This window comes from Oncorhynchus mykiss, chromosome 1 (genome assembly GCF_013265735.2).
Source record: "Oncorhynchus mykiss isolate Arlee chromosome 1, USDA_OmykA_1.1, whole genome shotgun sequence".
NCBI lineage: Eukaryota > Metazoa > Chordata > Actinopteri > Salmoniformes > Salmonidae > Oncorhynchus > Oncorhynchus mykiss.
In genome coordinates, this window is record NC_048565.1 from 83,472,834 (window position 1) to 83,484,304 (window position 11,471).

The following is an 11,471-nucleotide window of genomic DNA, read 5'->3' on the forward strand; positions in this document are numbered from 1 at the left end:
TTGATGAACTGCCTAAATCAAAGCAGCACAATGATAGTGTGTTGTATTGTGAGGTACAGTACTCTTGTTCACTATATAGTTTGTGCGTAAACAATGTTTAGCATGATAAGGAGTGGAATGATGGCTAATCAGACTGATACCCAGGCGTTGTCAATATCCTTGTATTGACTTGGTCTGAAACCTCTCATTGTTCCAGGCACCCAACAGCCTGGGATCAGCTGGAGGCTCCAGTTCAATAAGGAGACCAGGTGAGTGGTAAAACCCAGGAATCCAGGTCTGCTCAAAAGGAGTCCCAAGTACTGCACTAGAGAATAGCATGCCATTTTCAAATGAGGCCCCAATTAGAAGTAGTGCATTATACAAGGGTAGGCCTCTCCAACCCTGTTCCTAGAGAGCTACAGTGGTTGCTCCACTAAAAGTTGTGTGATTATGCTGTGGTACTTAGAGGTCATTTGTGGGTTAGGACGGTACCCTGTGTCAGTACTTCATTGCTCCAGACCAGCGCAAGGGGGAGTTAGAGCACTGATTATGCTTTTGGTTCCTACTGTGTCTCTAACTGACAATGAATGGGCAACATAAACCTAAATATAAACTGATAATTGTGCATGACTTCAGTATTACTTACTAAAACTGTTGTGACGCTAAGGTTTTTATTTTATTTTGTTAGGATTATTCTTCTCTTACTGTAGTACTGTAGGCCACTGGTCACGTTGTACAGCGCCTGAGTGGTGGCCTCGACTGGAAGACCCATGAGATGACTGTAGGTTTTTAGTTTCTCTCCCTCTCCAAACAGAAATCATTCTAAATAACAAACAGGCTGTATTTACAAATTATTAACAATGTCTCACTCCACGTTCAAGAACGGCCTTTTTGTCACTCATTTTACGTTATTTGAAAACGAAATCCTCTCCAAAGTAAACAAAGTGATTTATTAATAATTTAGAATTATATAAAGCTCCTTGGATATTCTCAGATATATTATTAACCCTGTTATTAGCAGGACAATATGTATTGGTCCTGGCTCCCGAGTGGCTCACAGTGGGATTGCCTTGCAGTTCTCCAGCTGTATCCACTGAAAGCGCACGAGGTTCAAGGCACGGGGCACGGGATAGGCCGCAGAGCCGCGCACAGAAGACTGACCTATCCCATGGGGAAGAGAGGAAGGGGGAGGCGGTGGACCCCCACCCCGCCACACTCGGTAGCACAGAGCAACACTTTAAGGGGCATTGCACTAATAATGGCGCAAACTTGGGAAACGTTTTCGCTGTTCCTAGTGCCAGTCTGCACGTTCAAACTAAAACAATGTAACTAATAATGGTATCTTTATGTTTTCGTTAATAAAATGATGATAAAAATACTTTCCCAAAATGCCGACGTTCATTTAGTTATGGATCCATAATGAATTACTATGGGAATAAATATCACTGAATTACAGAAATATTGGATCAAAGTTGCCGAATGAAGGTAAATAAATTGTTGCTTACTGGAAAATACTCTTTTAAACACACGGTCACGTTGTACAGCACATTTATGGCTATTAGCAGGTAGCTGGACAATACTTGCCTAGAAGTAGGGTAGGGGGAGAATTCTATCGTTAAATGTATTTCTTAGTTAAATTGGCTGTATCCCAACCGGCCGTGATTGGTTGCAATTTCACTTTAATCCACCATTAAAGACAAAACATATAATACAACAAAAATTATTATAATTTTGTATCACATCCAACTGTGATTGGGAGTCCCATAGGGCGGTGCACAATTGGCCCAATGTTTCGATCACTTTAAAAAATAATAATAATAATAACCTCAATTATCGTTACATATTATCAAGTTGATGGCACAGTCAGCGGCATCTACATAAAGCTGAGTGACTCACTCATTCATGGCTTTGGATCAAAATCAACAAATACCAACATTCTTTCTAATAGACTTTAATAAAGAAATGTTTTAGTTATCCTGACCTGGACACCATGTACAGTATTATAATAGCCCATTATGGGACAATATACTGTCGTCACGTTGTGTTAGTTAATGTGACGACTGTTGCTCATCGAATGTTTCTAATTACGCGATTAACTGAATCAAGCAATTATTAACTCATAAACCTGGGGCACCATGGGAAAAACTAGTTTTTATTGAGTTTCTATTCACACACGTTTGTGCACACACAATGTCCTATACACACCATGCAATGAGCCAAGGACAGGCTTGCAGTACATCTTTGAGATCGGCTACATTGCAGTCGGCCTGCACAGATCACTGATCTGCAAATGACCTTGCATCCGAAATAACAACTCATTATGTAATCAAGATGAGCGATTCTATTTCTCAATTTGCTCAAACTGATTCTCTTCAAATAGCTCGTCTTAGTGTGGCTGGCCTTTGGGAACGCACCAGTGTTTCCTCTTGAAACATTTGTAGCAGTGGGGGAAAAGGTCATCTAGGTGCGGTCCAAGGAGGGGTCCCTCTCCCCTTGTTTTGGGGGTCTGGGGTCTCCCCAGAGTAATTTTTATGTAGGACTGAGAAGCTCAGTTCTGGTGAATTTTAAAAGGATGCTGACACCATCTAAAATATAATTTCCACCTCTAGAAATTATCCCAATAAATTGTTAAAGTAGCAATGTGTAAGTTATTGGGCGACCCGACCAAATTCACATAAAAATGTGAGTTATAGATCTATCTTTCTACTTTTAAGCAAGTCTACTAAGCGGTATGTTGCTATTTCTATGCTTCCTGTTAAGTTTTGTTTTTGCATCTTTTACTTTCGGTTTTGACAAACCAGCTGAAACAACTGTTTGTTAATGATGGTACAATGATTCTCTACACTATACTAGCTTATTTTGTCACATAAACGATTAGAGTTTTAGCAACCAGGAAATGGTTTCTAAATGGTTGCAGAGCGATTTCTTCTTCTTAGTGCAATTTTAACATATTGGACCATGCATATAGCCAATACATGGTCCATATTATTAGGTATGCTATTAGCAATAAGCATTATCACATGTAGCCCAACTGATGCAATCACATTTTATTGGCTGCATACACATATTTAAGCAGATGTTATTGTGGGTGTAGTGAAATGCTTGCAGCATGGTGGCTATAAATAAATAGTCTGACGCATGGCCTTTGTCCCTTTAGTCAGATTACAACTGTTCACTTTCAGGTATTTGAAAACTAAATAATCTCCAAAGTGTAGTTATTTTGAAAGTTGTTTGCAATTTCAGTTTAATCCACCTGAAAAGAAATAACAAATAATACAACAAATATTGTGGTTGAACTAAATAGATAAACCAGACAATAGATACACCAGACAACTCCGTAGTAGAATGCTTTTTCTAGTCATTACTTGTGTTGTTTGCAGAGGGAAAGTAAATGTGGACTGTTCTAGCATCCTCAAAGTGCGCCTCAAAAAATCTTTTTTTCATATTCCATTTTTTGGGGGAGCGTGGCAGCAGTGATTTTGCTGTGGCACAGCGCCACAGCTAACTGACTGCAGCAGAAACGGTGTAGTACACACTGTAATAGTATATCAGAGCAGATTAGTGAGGAGGACATAACATCCAATCTCATGGCCCATTGCCTACCTGGTTGGGAGATTCTCCTGTCTGCTGTGTCACACTAACCTCTGTTTATATTGGTCCTGTTACGCCTGGGCTTCACCCCTATATCTCGGTTTGTCTTTTTCTGTCTCTCTCTCATTCTTGCTCTCTCCTGGTCTTGCGCTCTCACTTTCTCTGGCACTCTCTGTCTCTCGCTCTCTGTCTCTGTCTCATATACAAGGCATGGGAAACGTGTTAAAATTGCCAATGCAAGTGAGGTAGATAATATAAAAAAGTGAAATAATCAATAAAAATTAACAGTAAACGTTACACATACAGAACGTTCAAAACAATAAAGACATTACAAATTATGTATATATACAGTGTTGTAACAATGTACAAATGGTTAAGGGTACACAAGGGAAAATAAATAAACATGAATATGGGTTGTATTTACAATGGTGTTTGTTCTTCACTGGTTGCCCTTTTCTTGTGGCAACAGGTCACCAGTCTTGCTGCTGTGATGGCACACTGTGGAATTTCACCCAGTAGATATGGGAGTTTATCAAAATCAGGTTTATTTTCGAGTTCTTTGTGGATCTATGTAATCTGAGGGAAATATGTGTCTCTAATATGGTCATACATTGGGCAGGAGGTTAGGAAGTGCAGCTCAGTTTCCACCTCCATTTTGTGGGCAGTGTGCACATAGCCCGTCTTCTCTTGAGAGCTATGTCTGCCTACGTCGGCCTTTCTCAATAGCAAGGCTATGCTCACTGAGTCTGTACATAGTCAAAGCTTTCCTTAAGTTTCACAGTGGTCCGGTATTCTGCCACTGTGTACTCTCTGTTTAGGGCCAAATAGCATTCTAGTTTGCTCAGATTTTTTGTCAAAACTTTCCAATGTGTCAAGTAATAATTTGTTGGTTTTCTCAGGATTTGGTTGGGTCTAATTGTGTTGCTGTCCTGGGGCTCTCTGGGTTGTGTTTGTGAACAGAGCCCCAGGACCAGCTTGCTTAGGGGACTCTTCTCCAGGTTCATCTCTCTGTAGGTGATGGCTTTGTTATGGAAGGTTTGGGAATCGCTTCCTTTTAGGTGGTTATAGAATTTAACGTATCTTTTCTGGATTTTGATAAGTTGTTCACTGATATTTTTGCTGAATTCTGCATGCAGAGTCTCAATTTGGTGTTTGTCCCATTGTGTGAAGTCTTGGTTGGTGACCTGACCCCAGACCTCACAACCCTAAAGGGCAATGGGTTCTATAACTGTTTCAAGTATTTTTAGCCAGATCCTAATTGGTATGTCAAATTTATGTTCCTTTTGATGGCATAGAATGCCCTTCTTGCCTTGTCTCTCAGATCGTTCACAGCTTTGTGGAAGTTACTTGTGGCGCTGATGTTTAGGCCAAGGTATGTATAGTTTGTGTGCTCTAGGGCAATGGTGTCTAGATGGAATTTGTATTTGTGGTCCTGGCAACTGGACCTTTTTTGGAACACCATTATTTTGGTCTTACTGACATTTACTGTCAGGGCTGACAGAATCTGTGCAGAAGATCTAGGTGCTGCTGTAGGCCCTCCTTGGTTGGTGACACAAGCACCAGATCATCAGCAAACAATGGACATTTGACTTCAGATTCTAGTAGGGTGAGGCCGGGTGCTGCAGGCTTTTCTAGTGCCCTCTCCAATTCGTTGATATATATTTTGAAGAGGGTAGGGTTTAAGCTGTATCTCTGTCTCACCCCACGGCCCTGTGGAAAGAAATGTATGTGTTTGTTCTTTGCCTATTTTAACCGCACAGTTGTTTGTGTACAGTTGAGGTCGGAAGTTTACATACACTTAGGTTGGAATCATTAAAACTCGTTTTTCAACCACCACAAACAGCAGCAAAGGACCCTGTGAAGATGCTGGAGGAAACGGGTACAAAATAATCTATATTCACAGTAAAATGAGTCCTATATCGACATAACCTGAAAGGCCGCTAAGCAAGGAAGATGCCACAGCTCCAAATCCACCATAAAAAAGCCAGACTACGGTTTGCAACTGTACATGGGGACGAAGATTGTATTTTTTCCCTCTGGTCTGATGAAACAAAAATATAACTGTTTGGCCATAATGACCATTGTTATGTCTGGAGGAAAAAGGGGGATGCTTGCAAGCCGAAGAACACCATCCCAACCGTGAAGCATGGGGGTGGCAGCACCATGTTGTGGGGGTGCTTTGCTGCAGGAGGGACTGGTGCACTTCACAAAATAGATGGCATCATGAGGGAGGAAATTAGGTGGATATATTGAAGCAACATCTCAAGACATCAGTCAGGAAGTTAAAGCTTGGTCGCAAATGGGTCTTCCAAATGGACAACGACCCCAAGCATACGTCCAAAGTTGTGGCAAAATGGCTTAGGACAACAAAGTCAAGGTATTGGAGTGGCCTACAAACCTGACTCAGATACACCAGGTCTGTCAGGAGGAATGGGCCAAAATTTCACCCAACTTATTGTGGGACGCTTGTGGAAGGCTACCCAAAATGGTTGACCCAATTTAAACAATTTAAAGGCAATGCTGCTATATACTAATTGAGTGTATGTGAACTTCTGACCCACTGTGAATGTGATGAAAGAAGTAAAAACTGAACTAAATCATTCTCTCCTATTATTTTGACATTTCACATTAAAATTAATTGGTGACCCAAAATTACCTAAGACTGGGAAATTTTAACTAGGATTAAGTGTCAGGAATTGTGGAAATCCTGAGTTTAAATGTATTTGGCAACTTATTACTTCAACTGTGTGTGTATGTATGTATGTATGTATGTATGTATGTATGTATATGTGTATATATGTGTATATATATATATGTATATATGTGTGTATATCTATATGTATGTATATATGTGTATATATATATATATATGTATATATGTGTGTATATCTATATGTATGTATATATGTGTGTGTATATATATATATATATATATATATATATTACCCCTTTTTCGTCCTAATTTAGTGGTATCCAATTGGTAGTTAGTCTCATCGCTGCAACTCCTGTACGTTCTCGGGAGAGGCGAAGGTCGAGAGCCGTGCGTCCTCTGAATCCCAACCGAGCTGCACTGCTTCTTGACACGATGCAGTGCCTTAGATGCTGTGCCTGCTCCACGCGGGAGGCCCTCGTAAACTTAATTAACATGGGAATCATTTCTATCTGCTGCGAGGAGTGTAAGATTGTGATCACAATTCCCTCACTGGACCCAAGGGAGGACATTCAGTTGAGAGAGCCTCTTCTTTTGTGTTACCTTGGTAATAGTTAGAAAACTAAACATAATTTAAGAGTGACATATTTGATGTTAATATCACCGCAGTGATCTTGGCTTACTTTATTTTGATTACTCAGTTATGTTCTTTCTATCTTCTTATTCTGGTCTCCTCCCTCCAGGCCCCCCTGCATATCACCTGCCTTCAGTCAAGGTTCCACTGGCAAAGAAGAAGAAGAAATCTAAACACTGCTTCCTCTGTGGCAAGAAGACTGGTCTGGCCACCAGCTACGAGTGCAGGTTCACCTCTCAATTCTTCTATCATTCTCCCCCCCTACATGCCTCTCTCTCCCTCATTAATCATTGTATTTCAATCAAGTCTGTTTTGTGTGTGTCTGTCCTACTCCTATGGATGCCAGAAGTTAGTTTCATTAGTCGTATTTACTAGGATTGAGAAGCTCAGTTCTGGTGACTTTTAAAAGGATGTTATACTCCCAAATGAATAAAAATGAAATTATGCTGACACCATCTAAAATATGATTTCCACGTCTAGAAATTAGCCCAATAAATGATTTTAGTGTCAATATATAACTTGTTGGGCGACCCGATCAAATTCACATAAAAAGTTAGTTATAGATCTATCATTCTACTTTTAAGCAAGTCTACGAAGCGGTAGATATGTTCTATGTTGCTATTTCTATGCTTCCTGGTACGTTTTTGTTGTTTTTGCATCTTTTACATTCAGTTTTGACAAACAAGCTGAAACAACTGTTTGTTAATGATGGTACATAATGATGGTACAATGATTCTCTACACGCTTATTTTGTCACATAAACTGAAATTAGGCAAACTATTATAGTTTTAGCAACCAGGAAATGGCAGAGCGATTTCTTCATAGTGCAACTTTAACATATTGGACCATGCATATAGCCAATGCATGGTCCATATTATTAGCTATGCTATTAGCAATAATATAGTATCTGTATTTAGTAAGCATGTCCCAAAAAACTTGCATTAACACAGTGAATATAATGTACCTGTAGGGTAACTTGAGGTGAAACGCCACATGGGTTATCACACATCCTGCCTGTACTTCTCACACAAACCACTTCATAAAACAATTGTGTGTGTGTGTGTGTGTGTGTGTGTGTGTGTGTGTGTGTGTGTGTGTGTATCTGTCCTACTACTAGTTATGCCAGGAATTAAAGTTTGACGTTTTATTAGTTTGAAATTTCACATTGTATAGTATCATTCATCAGATATTCGGATATTCAAAACAGGTTTATTTGTTTTTAAAGTACTTTTTAACCTGAGAATTGCTGCATGAGGGAGAGAGGATGGTGCGCTATTGCTGCAGCTGGCTCCGGATGTTATATTTGGGAGGTGTGTGTGTAGCGCGCAGACATGGCGAGAGACGCCATCGCAATTTGGCTACAGCCAAGACTTGCTGACTAGTAGCAGCCACAATGTTATTTATCATCCCATATAATAGTGCATGTCTTGTAACCTAGAGAAGCTATAGCTAGCTAGCCAGCCAAGCTAGCCAGGCTAATTGAGGCGCACATCCTGTGCTTTCTCTCAACCCCATTCATATAAAACAGCCTACCTGCTGGTTGCTCATTGTCTCCTACTCCTTCAAATTGCAAACTTTTTATTCCAAAAATGTATTCCATATTGCATTAGTGAACATCCTTCTCCACTTGCTACACATTGAGCCTCTTTGACACTTTGATTGGCCAACATTAACAACAAGCTACACACTGTGAAGGCTACCAGTTGGCTACCCGTCTTTTTTTTTTATAGGGCACACCATGCACGTCATAAAAATGTTAATGTTTGTTTTATTAAATGCATTATTTGAAATGTCATGGTATATCCTTGTATGTCACATGGATATTTGAATTTAGTGACAGCCTTTTCAGTGTTAGAGGCATTTGAATACTAACGTCTTTTTGAACAAATGTAGCCGTGCACATTCCTAGCATGTACAGGATACACATGGTATTTACCGTCCAACAAAATGCTTAGTTGCAGGTTCCTTCTCGACAATGCGATAATAATATGAACATAAAGATAATGGCTCAGTGGAATAAAATAAACGTTTTAGCATAAGTATAATACAGGAAGGCACAATTATATAGTCCAATATTTACACATGTTTTGGGGAAGGGGGATTGTTCATGTCTAGGAGTTTGTGTCATCAACATGATATCACATCACATGCTGGCTTAAGTCTCCACCACCACAACTCCATTATCTCTCCCCTCTTCCCCATCTCCCCTCCTCCTTTTCCTCCTCCCTTCCTCTCCCCGCTCCTTGTCCTTGCATAGAGAACACAGTGTGTGGTGGTGACGCAACAGAGTAACTGGAGCTGTGTAAACTCCTGGTCATAACGCTTAATTAACCGTCTGATGTTTGAGTCACGCTGTGTGCAAAATATTCTAATTGTACTTGGACTCGATCACACAGCGCTAACTGTGATAGTGTTACACTTGGTGTGTGTGGTTGAAAGTAGGACAGTTGCGTTGTAACACGCCCCTAGTCTGTAGTTTCATCTGAAAAACGGATCTGAAAATATAGTTGGTCATAGTTAAATAAATGTGGAGGGTGCCCAATTTTTTTTCTACAGGTGTTAAGACCAAGGAAAGGGGTCCCTGTATATAGTATGCTTACTTTCTCTAGTTCTTATTTTTCTTTGTGTTTTCGTTCTACCTTATGTTATTTTTAGTACTACATTGATATTGATTACTGCATTGTTGGGTTTAGTTCTTGCAAGAAAGGCATTTCACTGTGCATGTGACATTAAAACTTTAAACTTGAGGGGGGGAATCCAGTTTAGACCAATGAGATGCACCATCCCATGGTGTTATGAGTTCAGATGAAGGAAAGGAGATGGTGCACCCATGGTGTTAGGATGAAGGAAAGGAGATGGTGCACCCATGGTGTTATGAGTTAGGATGAAGGAAAGGAGATGGTGCACCCATGGTGTTATGAGTTAGGATGAAGGAAAGGAGATGAGGAGAGGACTATAGAGCAGTCAAGGGGAATACTGGAAATGATGATGCAACAACTTTCAATACTGTGCCCTTGGATGACTCCTTAGCCCTAGCTGCCTAGCACAAACCATCACACACACACTTTTTTTGTTGTCTCTATTTCAGTTCCTCTGGGATGGAGAAGGGATAGAGGTCTGAATAAAGCTAGATATACAGTGCATTCGTAAAGTATTCAGACCCTTTACAATGTTTTGTTATTATGGGGTGTTGTGTGTAGATTGAGGGGGAAACAATTTTAATCAATTTTACAATAAGGCTGTGACATTAGAAAATGTGGACAAAATCAAGGGGTCTGAATACTTTCCAAATGCACTGTAGCTGCAGGCTTTCAGTAAAGTGTTACCAATTGGTGTTCTACTTATTACTATTGTTCAGTAGAAATCTGTTATTATATCATCACACTTTCAAATCCCCTCCAACTTTGGGAGGTTTAAAATGGAACAGTCACAGCCATACTGTCTGAATAGGGCTGTTGTGTTATTTTTCTCAGGTGTGGTAACAACTTCTGCGCCACCCACCGCTATGCAGAGACCCACGACTGCACGTACAACTACAAGAGCGCCGGACGCCGCTTCCTCCAGGAAACCAACCCCATCGTCAATGCTCCCAAGCTGCCCAAGATCTGAACCCCTCCCCATGTCCCCCCTCTATCCCTGCACTCCTCTTTCCTCTTTGGGATGAAGAGAGAGAAAATAACAGATGTACATGAATGATTTAAAAAGAAAGAAGGAACATGATCACCACTGTGTGCTTTTAAATTGACTTAACGACTTCAAACGCCAAGTGTGAACAAAACGGAGAACACAGAATATTAGCAAATTAACTTTAGTAGCTAGCTGTTTCCTTCGCTCTGGACAATGTGAACGAACTGTTCATCCGCTTTTCCTCATACAGTAACCTTGATTGTTTTCCATAGCAGGAAAGTATTGCATGTACATTTTGTAGTTTTTAAAGCAGAATGTCTGTCTATTTCATGTTTTAACAGAAGTGCATGACTCCAAGCGTATAATGTTATATCTTTATATTTTTTGCTTTATCAGATTGTTTCTAAACATAGGACTGCAGATCAGTCTTTGAGAGATGCACTTTAGAATGATCATATTTATATACCAATATTAGACTTTGACATTTCTTCGAGGGAAGGCTGCTGTTTTTCTTTTTGTAATGAAGTGTTTTTGTTGTCTTACTGTATCATAATGTTTTTATATCCAGTACCCATCTCTCCTTTCCCCTGCTTCTATGGGCACATACAGTACCAGTCAAAAGGTTGGACACACCTACTCATTCAAGGGTTTTTCTTTATTTTTACTATTTTTCTACATTGTAGAATAATAGTGAAGACATCAAAACTATGAAGTATCACATATGGAATCATGTAGTAACCAAAAAAGTGTTAAACAAATCAAACAATATTTTAGATTCTTCAAATAGCCCCCCTTTCCCTTGATGGTAGCTTTGCATTCTCTCAACCAGCTACACCTGGATTGCTTTTCCAACAGCCTTGAAGGAGTTCCCACATATGCTGAGCATTTGTTGACTGCTTTTCCTTCACTCTGCAGTCCAACTCATCCCAAATCATCTCAATTGGGTTGTGGTTCAGTGAATGCGGAGGCCACAGAATGCTGTGGTTGCCA

At 40.0% G+C, this 11,471-nt stretch overlaps 1 protein-coding gene across 7 annotated transcripts in view; it reads left to right on the forward strand.

Moving 5' to 3' along the window:
• The window catches only part of LOC110530741 (AN1-type zinc finger protein 4), a 31,764-nt gene extending 20,586 nt beyond the window's left edge, over nt 1–11,178 (forward strand). For 5 of the 7 annotated variants that reach the window (XM_036987042.1, XM_036987049.1, XM_036987033.1 and 2 more), the window contains exons 9-10: nt 197–248; nt 6,964–8,644. In XM_036987042.1, the coding sequence (XP_036842937.1) occupies nt 197–248; nt 6,964–7,229 (318 nt within the window). In that variant the 3' untranslated portion in view covers nt 7,230–8,644. Of the gene's footprint in view, nt 1–196; nt 249–1,055; nt 3,766–6,963; nt 8,645–10,327 lie in introns of those variants that run through there. The other 2 variants (XM_036987073.1, XM_036987064.1) reach the window with 2 other exon arrangements.
• The last annotated feature ends 293 nt before the right edge of the window (nt 11,179–11,471 follow it).